The 17,374-nt window shown below is 34.3% G+C and overlaps 1 protein-coding gene across 14 annotated transcripts in view; it reads right to left on the minus strand.

Annotated features, from left to right (window-relative positions):
* Positions 1-17,374, minus strand: part of LOC109094866 (tensin-1-like) — a 220,440-nt gene that overhangs the window by 77,122 nt on the left and 125,944 nt on the right. For 13 of the 14 annotated variants that reach the window (XM_042764243.1, XM_042764248.1, XM_042764241.1 and 10 more), the window contains one exon: positions 4,636-4,674. In XM_042764243.1, the coding sequence (XP_042620177.1) occupies positions 4,636-4,674 (39 nt within the window). Of the gene's footprint in view, positions 1-2,449; positions 2,701-4,635; positions 4,675-17,374 lie in introns of those variants that run through there. The other variant, XM_042764256.1, reaches the window with a different exon arrangement.

The following is a 17,374-nucleotide window of genomic DNA, read 5'->3' on the forward strand; positions in this document are numbered from 1 at the left end:
AATAATGATGAAAGTTTAATTTGTGGGTGTCAAACCTGTGCTGTCTGGCTGTGTGTAGCACCTACAACTCTGCAGTTTCAACTTTAATAGGACTCAAATGTAATAATTTTAGTTTTGACTGTTATATGAATCTGTTGCAATGTGATGCAGCTTTACAAAAAGGCTGTTCCCGAAGGAGGGACATGCAAAAAAGACAAAGTTGTCTTAAAGGGACAGCACTACAACGATAGTTTAGTACTAAGGGTCAGAGAGAGGATTAAACATGATCAATTAAAATGATGAATGTTTGTGGTACACAAAAAATTGGCTAACATTATAAAAAATATAGAACAATTTATAAAGCTTGTATTTTATTATTAATATTATTATGATTATTATTAAATTTGATTATAATTTATAATGATTTTATTCAAATTGTATGTAATTATAAATAATATTTAATAAAATGAATAAAATAATATATTTTAAATAATAAGAATTGTTTTATAGTATATAAATATATATTTTAATTTATAAAATGTTACATACTTTAATTGTTTTGTAAAATAATTGTAAAATAATTAATTAAAATAATAAAAATGTTATATATATATATATATAGATATATATATATATATATATATATATATATATATATATATATATATATATTATGTATATATAATATATGTATGTATGTATGTATGTATGTATGTATATATATATATATATATATATATATATATATATATATATATATATATATATATATATATGTACATGGTGGACTGTCATAGGTCATCAAAAAAAAAATTATTCACTTGCAATCCCTCATCATATGGGATTATCTCATAACTCTTTGTTTTGGTTTATAAACTGTGGAAAGGCAGCTGTTCGGCTTGCATATCTGAAGATATCTGTTGAAGCGCGGCACACAGAGCACCTAAAAAGGACATGTTGTTTCATTCCTGTCTTCAGTACCTCAGAGCCAACCTTTGATAAATAAAAAAAGCTCTTCATATGAACATCGACAACTAGGGTGGAAAGTTGGCCAGCGTATCTGACTCAGGGGATGTGGCGACTAACATGCACCTAACCTGACATCAGTGACAGCCTTTCTCTCATGTTTTTAATGGCCACCTGCAACTTTTCAGCACAATACATTTGGAAAAATGTTAACAGATGAGACGTTGTGCATTTCGGTGGCACTCTGTGTTTATATTACTCTAATGGATGGTCCGTGCCTGTCTTCCATCCCAGGAGAATTCTACGGAAAGAATTCTGAAGATGGTATTCAGCTAAAGAATTCCGAGCTGTGAGAACCTGTGAACAGAAACGTCCCAAAGCAAACCTCTGACCCTTAACACTCACAACAGGGGAAGGATGTCACAAAGCCCCTCAAAACAGACTCCTTCATTTCACATATTGCATAATGCATCGTATGCGCTGAGAAACCGAGAGAGGATGTGAAGCAGAGAGCCTTAAGGGGTCTGGGCACAGAGTGTAAACACAGAAAGACCTGGAAAGACCAGAGTAACACAGGTCTGCTTAATGTCATCCGAGGCCCAGCATGCGCTTCACCCTCGCATGGCCAATTATGGCCAATATCACATTGTAGTGAAACAGACACAGGCCAGATGGCTCTAAGGACGGCAGACAGCTCTGAGAGAGAGAAAGTCTGTCTTCAGAATATAAGCAGTGATATAGAGAGCATATTACTGAGATAATGCCCACGCAGTGTATGTGTCTGGCCGTCTACTTGTGTCATATAAATAAGTTCAACATAGCAGATCACCTTGGATTGGGAACGTAAATTTAAAAACACATTAATGTGGTCACATTTCACCCAAAACCCAAAGAAAAAAAAATTACAATTAAGATATTTTTGCACATTAACAGTTACATTACTGTAATATAGTAACATGTACAGTAATAGTTACTGTAATAAAAAAAGTAAAAATATAAAAAAAATTACAATAATTTTATTTTTATACAATTATTAAAATATAATTTTATACAAATGTAAACAAATATAATGAATTAGTTAAATTTATTGTTAATTTTAGTAGCAAATATTTTATTTGTCAAGGAAACATGAAACACTTTTTTCTTTCATTTGATTTTGGGGTAAAATGTGACCCATTATTTCATCATTAAATCTAGCCTTATTCATATAAACACTGTTAAAATCAATTTTCTGCTAATTCTCATTAATGCTCTTTAAAATTTAACTAATCATATATGTAGTACAACAAATATCTATTATACATATATATTATAATATATTATAATATAATACAATCATTTAATTTAAAAATTAAATAAAAAAATACAATTATAATTTTGTATTGTTATAATTTTGGCAGTAGATATGTTTAATTGCAATGAAAACAATGTCACAATGCAAAAAAAAAAAAAAAAAAGGCTTAATTTCCTTTGTTTTTAAGATCATAACGTCACCTACGATCACCTTTGATCCTTGTTATTGGGTGTCAGATCACAGGTCTAATCACCAGCCATCCAACCAATTTAGCAGAGGAGAATTTACCAAACATGGAGCGAGGAGAAAGCAGGTCTACAAGATTCAGGCGGTCCACAGAAATACTCCTGAATTCACCGAAAGAACTTTAAACAGGGTTGTTTTTGGCTCCAGTGAGCTGCGTCATTGTAAACAGTGAGTTAAGCAACTTTGTCCTTGCTGAAGGCTGTGTGTGTGTGTGTGTGTGTGTGTGTGTGTGTGTGTGTGTGTGTGTGTGTGTGTGTGTGTGTGTGTGTGTGTGTGTGTGTGTGTGTGTGTGTGAGTGAGTGAGTGAGTGAGTGAGTGAGTGAGTGAGTGAGTGAGTGAGTGAACGAGTGAGTGAGTGAGCGAGTGCTGAGGGACAGCAGCACAATCCCCAAAGCTTTTCTCCACAGACTTTAGGTAAACAAAGTCACTAAATATTCAAGTTTGGGATGTTCAAACTGCAGGTCCAAGCCTTCATTTTCAGTTTCCATCATAAATTGAAATACAAAGATCCCTGTTTATGAGTTCTACTTAGTGAAGTTGTAGATACAGAGCTGCCACAGACCTCCACAATCACACCAACAAAACATCTCACACAATTTTATCTGTCAACATTTCCACTGTAACATTAATCAATAGAATATTCTTAAAAAAAAAAAAAAAAAACATTTCATTAGATTTCTTTTTTTTTTTTTTTTTTTTTTACAAGGTCAAAGAACTTTTTCTATGAGGGACTCCCAACTCTGGAACATGTTACCAATTGAAATTAAAGCAGAACATGACATAAAGCTTTTTACAATGATGGTTAAGGGCTGGTTTAAAATAAATCAGAGCTGTATGCATGTTTAACAAATTTTATTTAATTGTTTTATTTCTTTATTTTTTCTAGTTATATGTTGCCAGAGTTGGGAGTAACCCTTAAGTTGGTAATAATTTATTATTATTATCATAATTATTTTATTTATTTTTTATAATATTTATTTAGTAGTATTAGTTTTAATTGACCGCATTCAATTGAAAACAATACTAATACTACAAAAAATATTAGATTATCATTAAAATATTAATATTATTTTAATAATATTTAATTATTTTGTTTTACATTTGTTAATTTTATTAATAATATAATTTTAATAATTATCCCTACAAAATTTGAGATTAATATCATATATTTTAAGATTAAATATAATATATATATATATATATATATATATATATATATATATATATATATATATATATATATATATATATCTATATATAATATATATTATATTAAATTTAAAGAAAAAAATATATGCAGCTTTAAAGGATGTTTAATATAATTATTTTGTCCACACAATCTCATTTTCGGTGGTGATGATTCAATAAATGAGCTGAAAATCAGCTTGAAACCACCTTGTTTTTTCAATCATATCTTACAAAATATCTGATGGTGTTGATATTTGAAAATAAAATAAAATAAAATTTATTAAAATAAAATTTGAAAAAATAAAGTGGGAAGTTGAATGCAAACACATTAACAGATTCATCCCTTGCTGCATAAACTTGTATCCTTGCCATCCTGTGACATGTTTTGTCATGTCTAAAAAATCAGTTTATGTTTCTGTCCTCCAGCTGTACCTCTACCATTTGATACTATATCTGGGAAGTGATTGAAGGAATGAGAGGGTGAATAAACCAAACCATGTCCAACTGATGAGAGCCAAACTTTCCCTCGAAGAAACAACTAAAAATATGTGTTCCATTTTAAGGACACAATGTAAAACAAGAAACTTTTTAGTAACGCTGGTAGAGTAATGATGGATTCTGGCTTGCCTCGCACAGTTAAGCGTACATAGGAGGAGGAGGAAAGAGATCTTTTGGAGACCAAAAACACAATTCAAACCAAAAAAGGAATGTTTACTCTGCTATCGCTCATGCTTTGTTATTCCCCCTGGCTTATTTCGGTCTTGGGAGAGATCTGAACCGAAGACCCCAAGCTTGTATTTCCTTTTTATAAATATTAACGGTTGTGGGATGATATGTTCTGGCCTCCAAATTAGGCAAACATCTCTGCATCATCAATCTGATTAACAGTTCAGATTCTGAGTGATGACTGTTCTATTAAACGACCAAAAACAGGTTATCAAAACAACCACAAACGTTCTTACCAGTTCATAGTTGGCAACAGGAACGCAGGAGGATGATACCTGAAATACACAGAAGAAGAAAAAACTCATTTTAGGCCTGATTCTATGACTTTCAAGTCAACATGAAACGTCAACACATTTTACCACTGTTAATATGTCAATATGACTTTTTTTCAAGTGAAATGGGATTTTCAACCAGAAATAAAATGCAGGACAGGACTTGATTTTATCCAATCGGAGCCAGTTGTTTTAGGATAGAGCGACTGAAGAAGAATTCATGAGATAGGCTAAAATAGAAAGCGGTTTCAGAGCCAGTGCAACTTATTACATTTTGATAAAAGGTTACAAAGACATTTTGCTTTCATTTGGAAAACATGCACAGATGAATTGTGCACAGTAAGGAACATTTCAGAAATCAAATTTCAAACATGTCCACAAAGCACTATTACTATAGTATTATAAATACTATAATAGTACACGCATAACACTTCTGCTCAGTGATTCAGTGCAAAAACAGGCAATCTACAGTGATTACCTCATTTTCAACATTTCATAAACAGGATTAGAAAGTCGCTGATGTTTAAAGGTGACTTGCTTTGTCAGAACAATCCGCTGAATTCCATTATAATAGGAATGCTGCTCAGACCACTACCACAACTAAAATCCCGCCTCCCATGAACAAATGAGCTCTGTGCTTCACAAACAGGATGGCGGGCCATCATTTCTGGCACTGATTCTACTGGAGTATTAAGAAAAACTCCCTCTTCTCCACAGCAGTGTCTAAAAGCAGTGGCAGCTGCCTAGTCAGTCGATGACTAAAGAGACAGCATTATTGGATGAAAGCACCTCCTAAGGAAGGAGACAGACTTTAGACAGACCTCTGTCATTATGACGTCATGTCTGATGATTCAATTCAAAAGACTGAATAAACACGAGTCAGACATGTAAAGTCTAATTTATCAGTTGAAATTAAATCCTACTTTTAAAAAAAGGACATTTATAAATCAATGTACTCTTTCCACAAACTGCTGAACCACACAAAGGACTGCAGGATATCATAAGCAGCAAATGATACGATTTGGATTCAGACATGCCTTGGTGTCTTATGAGCTTCACATATATACACACACACACACACACACACACGTATATATACACACATATATACATATACACACACACACACATATATACATATATATATATATATATATATATATATATATATATATATATATATATATATATATATATATATAATAGTACAAAATAAAAATAAAAAAATTAAGTAATAAAATAAAATAATTTGGTTTTCTTTTTGTAAAAAAAAAATAATAAAATTTAAAAAAAAAAAAAAGGAAAAGGTGGTGGTGGGGGGTCATAGTATAATGATTCAAGTAATATAATGACTCAAATCAAGAAGGAGATGTCATAGCTGATATTACCAGTTCATTCATCACACTACTGTATATATGGAAAGTCAAGTCAAGCACATTGCATTTGTGGGATACAGTATTGCATGTGCGCTCTGGGCCAAAATAGGCCATGTGTCACAGCGATTTTACCACTAAGCTTGTGACTTGGAAGCCACAAACATAATGCTGGTTTATTTCTCACTGGTTGAGGACAAATGTGGTAAATAAATAAAGTCAAGGCAACTTGGGTCAGATTTCGGTTGTGCCATTCCAAGGACAACTATTTATGAATTCCCAGAGTTCAAGCGTGTCTTTGCAAAATTTGATTCAGATGAAAGTGAGGAATTTGACATGGTCTGGAAGCCATCGGCTCTTACCATTTGTTTTAACAGCTGAATATATATATATGTGTGTTCTATTCTAACATCTGGCATTTGTGTTACATTTGCTCGGTCCATTTAATTGCTCGTCTTAATGCTGACAGAGCACATCGGGTTTCACAATGTCAGTTTCTCGTTTATCAATGACCTTGACTTGTCTTTGATAAAGTGTTCCTTAAAAAGGTACTGAGCCTTAACTAACTGAGTTTATAGTTTAACAGGTGTGCTGCACCTAAAAATCACAACATGTTTTGTATTGGTGATGTTTGTGAAAACACTCCAGCAATGGCATAGAAAAACTGTAAAATTACCCAGAACAACCTAGCAACTGCATAGCATTGAGTACAGTTTGAGTCTTGAAAACATCTAAATTGTCATGCTAAATTTCTGGGTTACTATGGGTAAGAATGATCAGTCTCATACCTCCACTATGTGAACAGGATGTTTTCTTCTTAATAAGGGGCATGAGACTTTAAGCATGACTAGTGCTGCAGTTTGATTTGACTGTGCTAAAAGATGTTATTCCAGCTGTGGATGTGGAGCCGTAAAGCACATAAACACTGAAAAAATCTCTTGTTTTTTTCTCACTACAGGTCTCAGCATATATAAACAAACCCTAAACACAAACGATTAACCACTTTAAACAGGAAGACTGATAAGAGAAAAACAACAAATGTAAGCAAGCTGACATCCCAGTTTTGGATAAGTTAGACAAACATGGATACACTATTTTTAGAATATTAGGCATTAAATCCTAACGTTAAAACAGCAGAAAACAGTTTGAAGATTCTAGAACCTGCAAACAGATCAAGTTTTGTGTTTTTTTTTTTAAAAAAAGGTTATGATATCAAAAAAATTAATAAAATTAAATTAAATAAAGAAAAAAATAAACTGTTTTATAATTGTAGCTAATATTTCTTATGTATTTTTTAATAATATTTATTGTTGCATATCATTTAATGTTATTTTACATACAATTTTGAGACTTAAGATAAGACTTAAAATAAGCTGAGGGAATAAATAATGGAATTTATATTTATATATATATATATATATATATATATATATCTATATATATATATATATATATAATATATATATATATATATATATATATATATAATAAAATAAAATAAAATATAAATAAATAAAATTTTTCCTATTTTTACCCAAATAGGATGGATTGGTCATGATTGCGTGTAATAAACCCATGTAGTGTTTGTTTCATTCATACTAGAAGCCGGAGGGCACCCCCAAAACTCCAAATACTTCTCACAGAAGTAGTAGTACTTATGACGCTCCAGGAAATCCCTAATATGGATAAAGGCATCCAGCTCTCGCTCTAGCTGAGTAAAAAGAAGATAGAAATGTTTTGAATAATGAAACATAAAGCCAATAAACACTCGACTGCGCCAATACATAGTTTTTCTGTGTTCTACATAAAAATGAAGTACACTGTATTTATAATCAATGCATTGCTAATCAACATAGCCTTTATTTCACTATATAATATATTTCTGCCTTATTCTATAATAAGAAGCCACATCAGATCACACAAGGAGGTTATTTCAAACACTTGACTGATGTGTGGATTAAAAACATTATATTGTTTTCTTTTGTTAGACATCAGGTTTAGAAACGCTTCTCATTACAATGTTTGGTGTGTGTTGCTTTGTCAAATGCACATTATAAGCAGGGAGGTGTTTCCTCATCTCAGCGCAAAACCCACCCAAAAAAAATTAATTCAAAGCACGTATTGAACTGTGGATGTCGTACCGAGTGTTTCAATATTATATTGAGAATTGTGGCATCCCTAATATATAATGACATGACATTTACAAAATACATAATATATTTATTATGCGGTTGTGCTATGGAATTAATTTTGTGTTCTGTGTCATGTGAACTATGTCCCATCTTGTTCTTCTAACATCAACGATCTGTCTTCCACCAGGGCATGTCTCGAAAATTATCGAAAAGTCAGTTCCAACCTGGCATAAACGTATATGCAAACCAAACCATACACATCCCTATCTCCACCCAGACCCAGTATGACCACTGTACCACTCCATAACACTTCAGTGATAAATGGAACTCTCTCCCTAATCTCAGTCCATCTCAGAGCTCTGCTCTAAGCCTTTCTCCAGTCTCCTATCACGGGCCTGGTCTTTCTCCAGACTGGATTCCATCACCTGGCCTAACTCTGCATGCAAGCACCTGCTGATGACAGCCCGTCCACCTGCTATCCATAACTAACAAACACCTTATGTCTGCCCTGAGATCTGGCCCGACCCAGCATGCCTTCATGCCTCTGAAGATGCCTGGAATGTTTGAAATGGAGCCTGATGACTTCTCTTTCAGAGGTCATTCTGGAAAGCCAACCAAAGATGGGCTGAGCAGTATATTTCTTACACTTTATATTTGCTATGATTTTGTTACACTATATATGTGTATATGTATATGTATGTGTGTGTGTACACACACACACACACACACACACATACACATACATATACTGTATATACATATATATATATATATATATAATATATATATATATATATATATATACACGCACACACACACACACACATGTGAAACCGATACACAGTTTCCTAGCCAATACCGATAGCTGATTATTCAGAATGATATCTGCATATAACAATATAATTAGGTTAGTTTTATTTAAAAAAAAAAAAAACTCTCCCAACTAATGCTATTATTTAAAAAAAATGCCATTTCAGAGCAAAAAACAAACAAATGAACATATTAAAATTGTATATTATTTTTAATAATTATATTATATTATATTATATTATATTATATTATATTATATTATATTATATTATATTATATTATATTATATTATATTATATTATATTATATACTACTATTTTAAAATGAAGTAAATATTTTAATCTAATTGTCTGAAAAGGCTGTTTGGTCAAATGCATGGTTTCTATGACTGACAAAAAAAAAGAAAAACATCCTGTTTCAGAGCATAGAAACAAAGTATATAATTCATAATGAAAAGATATACTGTATATCATCCAAATGATGAAACATAGTAAGATATTACTTTAAGCTTTATCACCCAGTCATAAACAGAAGTACAGCCATGGAAGTACCAACCCTAATCCCATTACTCAGGTTAGAGAAGGACATTAAGAACGGTAAGAACTAATCTCAGTGCAAGACAGCACAAAACCGCTGCTTGGAAGGTCAAAAGACAACTTAATAGTGTTTGGTGACAATCGGCACAATAAAAACAAACAATCACACACTTTAGTGGGACATCATCACGTCATATGAACACGCGATCCCTTGATTCACATGTGTCAAAACAAGCAGACTTAATTTCTGCTTTTTCTTTAAAATCCACACTCAGCATCTTGGGCTTGACTGAGAACTGAATTGGTCCAAAAGACTGTTTAACAATTTCTCTTTTTCTAAGGGTGGGGGCATTGGTCTGCTCATTTCTAACAATTGAAAATACTCAAACCACTCTCCCCTATGCAATTATAACTCATTTGACTCTCATGTGATCACTGTAACAGCTCCTATAAAACTCCAGGTTGTGGTAATTTACCACCCTCCTGGGCAAATTCTAGCCACCTTCCCAGAGGAGCTGGATGACCTGCTGTCCTCATGGCAGTTCACTTTTAGTCTTTGGTGACTTCAACATTCATCTAGACATGCCTTATGCTACAGACTTCCATTCACTCCTTGCTTCATTTGATCTCAAACGACTTACCACTACAAGCACGCACAACCAACTTGACTTAATTTACACACGCAATTGTATTGCAGACAACATTTTGGTAAAACCCCTACATATCTCTGACCATTTCTTCATTACATTTAAACTATATTTTGCTACCTGTGTGCCACCAACCCCTATTCCGGTTACTTTTAGACGAAACCTATACTCCCTTTCCCCCTCCCATCTTTCCTCCGTAGTATCCTCCTCTCTTCCCTCACCTACCCATTTCTCATCTCTGGATGTGAATGCAGCAACTGACACTTTATTCTCTACTTTAACCTCTTGTCTATACGATATTTGTCCTCTCTCTTCCAGGCCAGCACAGGCTGCCCCCACTAACCCCTGGTTATCCGATGTTCTTCGTGAGCATCGGACCAAACTCAGGGCAGCAGAGAGAAAATGGTGCAAATCAAAAGATCCGTCAGACCTGAATATGTATCAGTCGTTGCTTTCATCTTTCTCTGCTGAAATCCATACTGCCATTCTCTCCCCTCCCTGAGGCAGAAGTATCAGAACTTCTCCTATCCAGCCATCCTACAACATGCCCTTTAGACCCAATCCCCTCACACCTTCTCTAAGCAATCTCTCCTACACTTTTACCACCACTCACACAGATCATCAACATATCTCTCCTCACAGGCACCTTCGCCACTGCATTCAAGCAGGGTCAGGTAACCCCACTGCTCAAAAAACCTACATTAAACACAGTTAGCTACAGACCTGTCTCTCTCTTTCCATTCATAGCGAAAACCCTTGAAAGAGTTGTTTTCAATCAGGTATTAGGGCTGCATGATTATGACAAAAAGCATAATTGTCGATTATTCCCTTGAAATTGTAATTGCAATTATTAATTACGATTATCACAATTTACATTGAATGATGTTTATAACATTGTTTGATGCAACTGCATGCCATATTTTTATATGGAAATAAACAAGCTGAAAACACTAACAAAAACATTTAGTGCTTTCTATAGCATTAAGCCTCAAATGTCAAATATACATCGGATTGGTTTCTTCTTTAAAGTATAAAAAAATTCAAATATGAACTGTATTATAATGTTATACTAAAACTAAAACAATGGAAAACCCCTTAAGATAACATGTAGAAAGAAAACAACATATCTTTGGCGTGCAGAATAACGTAAGTGGACTTTGAACGATTAATACCTGCTTTGAATGATTACATAATTGTGGCATCCATAACTGTAATCACGATTAGAAATTTGATTAATTGTGCAGCCCCACCAGGTCTCATTGTTTCTTTCACAGAACAACAAACTGTACTATAACCAGTCAGGTTTCAGGAGTGGCCATTCAACGGAGAATGCGCTACTGTCAGTCACGGAAGACCTGAGGATTGCAAAAGCTGATTCCAAATCATCAGTTCTTATTCTGCTGGATCTATCTGCTGCTTTTGACACTGTCAATCATCAGATCCTCCTGTCTGCCCTCTCATCAGTCGGCATCACAGGGATTCCACTTCGCTGGTTTGAATCCTATCTCACTGTTAGGTCTTTCAGGGTGGCTTGGGGAGGGGAGGTATCCAAAGCACAGCAACTGGTCACTGGTGTTCCTCAGGGACCAGTTCTTGGACCCCTCCTTTTCTCCATATACACGACATCACTGGGTCCCATCATACAGCCACACGGCTTCTCCTACTATTGCTATGCTGATGACACACAGCTCTACCTTTCATTTCAGCCAGATTATCCAATGGTAGCTGCACGGATCTCAGGCTGCCTGGCGGACATCTCAAAATATCAAGAATATCTCTTACAGCTCAACCTGGCAAAGATTGATCTTCTTGTCTTCCATGCCATTCCAACTCTAAAGCATGATTTCTCCATCTAGCTAGGTTCTTCTACAATTACCCCATCAACTTTGGTCAGAAATCCTGGTGTAACCTTTGATGACCAGCTGACCTTCAAAGACCACACTGAAAAGACTGCTCAATCTTGTAGATTTGCATTGCAGAACATCAGAAAGATCAGGGCCCTTTCTAACGGAGCATGGCACACAACCACTTGTCAAAACTATTTTGTTTGTGAAGAGTTATGATGGATAGTGAGGTAAAATCAACAAATTAATTTTCCTTCTCTTTTTTCTGCATTTATTCTCAGCTCTAGTTTGTTTCCTAATCTAGCCTTCTTATGAACCAGGGATTGTATCGCTGGAATATTGTTGGCTCTCTGTTGGCTTATGATCCTCATTTGTAGGTAACTATGGATAAAAGCATACTTTCATTAGTGTAAGTTCATATTTCTGATGTTTTGATGAGTATACTAAAATGCTGAAAATACTAATAATAAACAATGATAAGGTAGTAAATATGACAGAGATTAAAGATTGAAGGTTGAAGTAAAAAAAATAATAATAATAATCAAGCTTAAAATTTGATTTTCAAACCACATCAATTGTGACTTACAGATTCAAATTCTAGAACTAGAAATCAAATCAAACTAAATCATTTCCATGGTTGAGTTCACCAGCAAGAATTCCAGCTGTTTTTCTGTCTTGTCCTAATGCCATTTCAGACTTTTTCTCATATGTCTTCAGGATGACTAATCAGCTGTGCCGGATCAGGAGGCTTCTGGGGCGGAGAGGGGGAAAGCACAAAAAAAAAAAAAAAAAAAAAAAACTGTCCAAACTTTTTGGCTGCCATGTCAGTAACACTAAGTCTCAGTCAGTGTGCTCTTTGTGTAGAAAAGAAAGAGAAACAAAACGATTTGGGGGAAAGAGACAGAAAGGGAAGTGGATGTGTGTTGATAACACTAGACTGTACAAATGAATATTATATAATGAGCTCTAATTGTGTCGTTGCATTCCTCACTTTCTTGTGTTAACAAGATTAAACCGACAGCTGTTGCCTTGCCTACAAAGCGCAGCCCGAAACTTGTGTGCTGGAGCTTGACCAATCACAACTAACTATAAAGGGATAGTTGACACAAATATGAACATTTTGATATCATTCACTCACCCTTGTGTTCCAACCCTGTATTTTCTTTCTTCCATGAAAAACAAAAGATAGGCATTGACCGTAGCTGTCAAGCTCCAAAAAAGAATGCAATGTTTCTAGTGTGCTTTGCCATACAATATATTTGTGAGGAACAGAGCAAATTTTAATTTGTTCAGAATTCAAATTCTCATTTTGGCAGAAGTATTCCTTTAAATTTCCTCTGAAATGAAGTTTAGGAAATTAAGTTGTAGTTGTGGGAGATGGAAGCCACATTCAACCATGCTTAACTCAAAAACACTTGGGTAAACTCACTGCATTTTCTACACGCTCTTTCATGTATATCCAAGATTGTGGAATATTTGCATTTGGCACCAAAGAAGCACAGGAAAGAGAGATACTTGCAAGGAGGCTTGAGGTGGTCCATCCAAAAATGAAAATTAGCTAAATAGAACCAAAGACGAATGTCTTAATGACGGATTTGTTTCTTACAAACATGCAGCTTTTCATTTCACAAGATGTTAACTGATGGACTGGAGTCTTATGGATTACTTGTGGATTACCATTATTTATCAATCAGCATAATGCAACATCATTCTGATGGCACCCATACACTACAGAGGATCCATTGATGAGCAAGTGATGTAATGGTACATTTCTCCAATTCTGATCCAATGAAGAAACAAACTCATCTATATCTTGGATGGCCTTTCAAGATCAAATGTTCAAGACTAAATGAATTTCCATAACTTTGGTGATGATTACTGTTTTTTTTTTTTTTTTTTATCATCCTCATCATCATCATCATCATCATCATCATCATCATACAATTCCAACAGTAATTTTTAGTTTAACTAGAAAAATATTCACAATGGAAATATCCATTAGTTTGGTTATTATTATCGAATTAACCATTCACTTAAATGTTCAGAAGAGCAACAGCACAACCATCAGAGTAGCTAATATTCAGGCACAATTTATTGTCTGTTTACAATTCACCAACTTTTCCATGCCACGGAGGAATGCAAAAACTGGCCAGTTATTTCCTCAAAAAAAAAAAAAAACCAAGGACTACTGAGCCACAGCAAAAGGTTAATCTCCAATCACGAGAGACTTTTGTGTAACTAACGGCAATTACTGAATCTCAATTCTGCACTGAGAACCAGTTACAACACTATCAGGAAAACTGTGCAACATAATTCCCATTCTCACATATTATATATATATATATATATATATACACACAATCTACAGCATGAATTGGGATTGTTGACCTTCCAGGGAATGAGTTGGTTGTTTTCTGTCAGTGAAACACGGCAGGTTGAAACAGGTCAGAGCCATTTGCATTTAACTTACAAGATATGATGAGTTATTGGCCAGTGAAACTCTGCTTTACAAACAGGTGAGGAGGAGTCCCGAATCATTCCACCTTAGGAGACAACTGTTATATAGATGAGTTATCCTCACCTCTTGTGTCTCGACGAAAACAGACACTGATGTATTGCTCTCTTACATGCAGATACCAAAGCACATAAACTGATTCAAAGACTTGGAGACATATCAAGCAAGCTACTGTACGTTTTTACACCTTTCACAGCAGCTGAATTGCTTAAATTCGCATTAGGGTAAGAACAAAAGCAGGCAACATGAAACTGCTTTCACAACTCATTGTACTTCTATAATCAGACAAATTCCATTTGATAAAAAAAGGATGCCACTTGATTTTATCCAAAGAGACTGACTGCATGAAAAATGGCCATCAAACACCAAAACAGAGCCATTAGAGGGGATGGATTGAAAAATAAGGAATTTCTGACATCAAGTGAACAGGAAAGAAATTTTAGAGGCAGAGCACATTATGTCATTTTGATGAAAGAATATAAAGACAGACATTTTTACTTTGGAATAACGTGCACTGATGAATCTTACAGATTTCAACCAGGAATTTTTATTAAGAGAAATGTAAATAGGGTTATATTTTGATATAATGTTGACTTTCCGGCACATTTAACCTATTAGGGCTCATATTATGCAATAAAAGCAATTCATATTTAATCAAAAATGTACTGTACCTCATAACATTCTCTCCACTATTCACTGAATCTATGAATTTGTAGAGACCAGTTGTTTTTTATAATTTAAACCTTCACCAAATAAAATGTAAAAATGACTTGAAGGCACATTTAACCCTTAAAGGGCTCATATTTTGATAAAAGAAGTTAACATATAATAAAAATATACTGTCACTTTTAAAAACTCAAAACCTTCTTCCCAACCCAAACTGATTTATCGAATCTATGACTTTGTAAAGACTCATTATTTTAAAAACTTTAAACAAATAAAATGTTGACTTTAAGGCATATTTAACCCTTAAATAGCTCATATTATGAAATAAATTTTTTTTTATATATTACAAAAATATACTGTAATTCAAAAACTCAAAAACAGTCAGCATGCTTGTGGGGGGGGGAGTAAAGCAAAACCTTTATCTTAGTCTTAAAAAACACAACAGCAAAAAACAAAAGAAGCCCTAATGTTCAAAGAGGCTAAAAAATGTTCAAGAAAACTAAATTATGGCTGTTTTTTGGCAAACGCCTAGGTTTTAGCCCTGGGTTTGGAGCTGTGTGATGTTGCATATCAGTAGAACAGTGGGGCCGGGTTCTGGGTTTCCTGCCTTTATTTCACTGCCCGGCCCATAAATCAAATGCAAAAGCAAACAAGCGCACAGCAGCTCTGTGCCAGCAACCCCTGAAACAGGCCTGCTTTCTATAAACATTCCTCAGGGAGACTGAGCCCTGATAAGACCTCCACATACTCCTGAAGATCACAAACACTGCCTCCGTTTCCCATCAGGACCGCATACAACCATCAAAATATTTCACATCGTGTTTAGCGGATCCTCTGGGAGGAACAAACTCACTGGTTCTTCACAGCTGGAATGTCCTCATGAACGCACATAATATCTAAACCTGATTGGTGCAAAACACAAGAACAGAGCTTCTGCCTCAGCCCACAAATCCATTTCAAATTATGTATTTGCTGTGTCCCAATTCACCTATTTGTACTATGCCCTAAAATGTACTCTTTTTGTGAAGAAAAAATACATACTTTTGAGAGTGTAGCAGAATAGTAAGCAAGGTTTCGAACAAATTTCATTATAATTTTGTCTATAACGGACCGCTCTGATGCTTAGTTAAGTGCATCCCATCACCGTTTAAACTGTCCTGTCCATCATCTTGTGACAGTTAACATCATTCACATCTCCTACCGTACTGGAATGAAATGAACAGCAGGTTGATCTGCCAGTCACTGCTCTTTCAAGTCAAGAACTCTCTTCATGTGTTTGCATAATGATGCATTTTAAAGTTAATGCATTTATAATTTTGAATACTACTTAGGATGTATAGCATGCAAATTGGGATGCAGCCAAGACAGCAGAAAGCGCACTGTTTGTTTTCTTTATTTTACAAAAGCACAATGTTTTGTTGTTATTGTGAGTGTATACAAATGAAAGTAGACCCTTTACAGTTTTGAATGATGTATTACTCTTATCTGTATGCTCAAAAATGTTTGCCGACTTCAGAGGGTTAATTACTTTCTTTGGTGGAAAGAACATCATAAACTTCAGAAACTCCTTTGTCTTGCTAAGGGTAATTTCTAGTTAGCATTTTTTGTGTCGTAAATACACCCAACTATGTTCAAGCTTATTACAATTTTATTGAAAACGTTGCACAATAAAAATAAATATATATAAAAAAAATTATCACCCATCAAACATCTTTTATTTCATCTCTCACTCTTCACTGAAACTGTTGACTGTACAATGTGTCAGTAGCAGCAAAATTTTGTTTATTTTAAATCAACATGCCCAATAACTTAAAATATCCTAATCACTAATAAATCAATAAAATTATCAAAACTTTATTTTTCATTGGGATCTTTATAATATTGCTTTAAGTCTGTGCACTACAGTAACTTTAACACAGTTATGTTTTATTCTGTAAAGTAGTAGGCTTTACTCAGTTTCACGTTGTGCCTAAAAACAACAAAAACCCCTTGCTTATGATAAATCAAATCACTGTAATAAAACAGTGCACTTGTTCATGAACAGATCAAACACTATACTTGTGAAGAGGTGTTGTTTACCGCAGCTGTTTAGATTGCAGCAGCTGCACGGTTCTCTACAGTAAATGTTGATGTAAACTCCAATAAAAGGCTTTTACACAAATCTGAATTGAGCTACAAAA

This window comes from Cyprinus carpio, chromosome A9 (assembly GCF_018340385.1).
Source record: "Cyprinus carpio isolate SPL01 chromosome A9, ASM1834038v1, whole genome shotgun sequence".
NCBI lineage: Eukaryota > Metazoa > Chordata > Actinopteri > Cypriniformes > Cyprinidae > Cyprinus > Cyprinus carpio.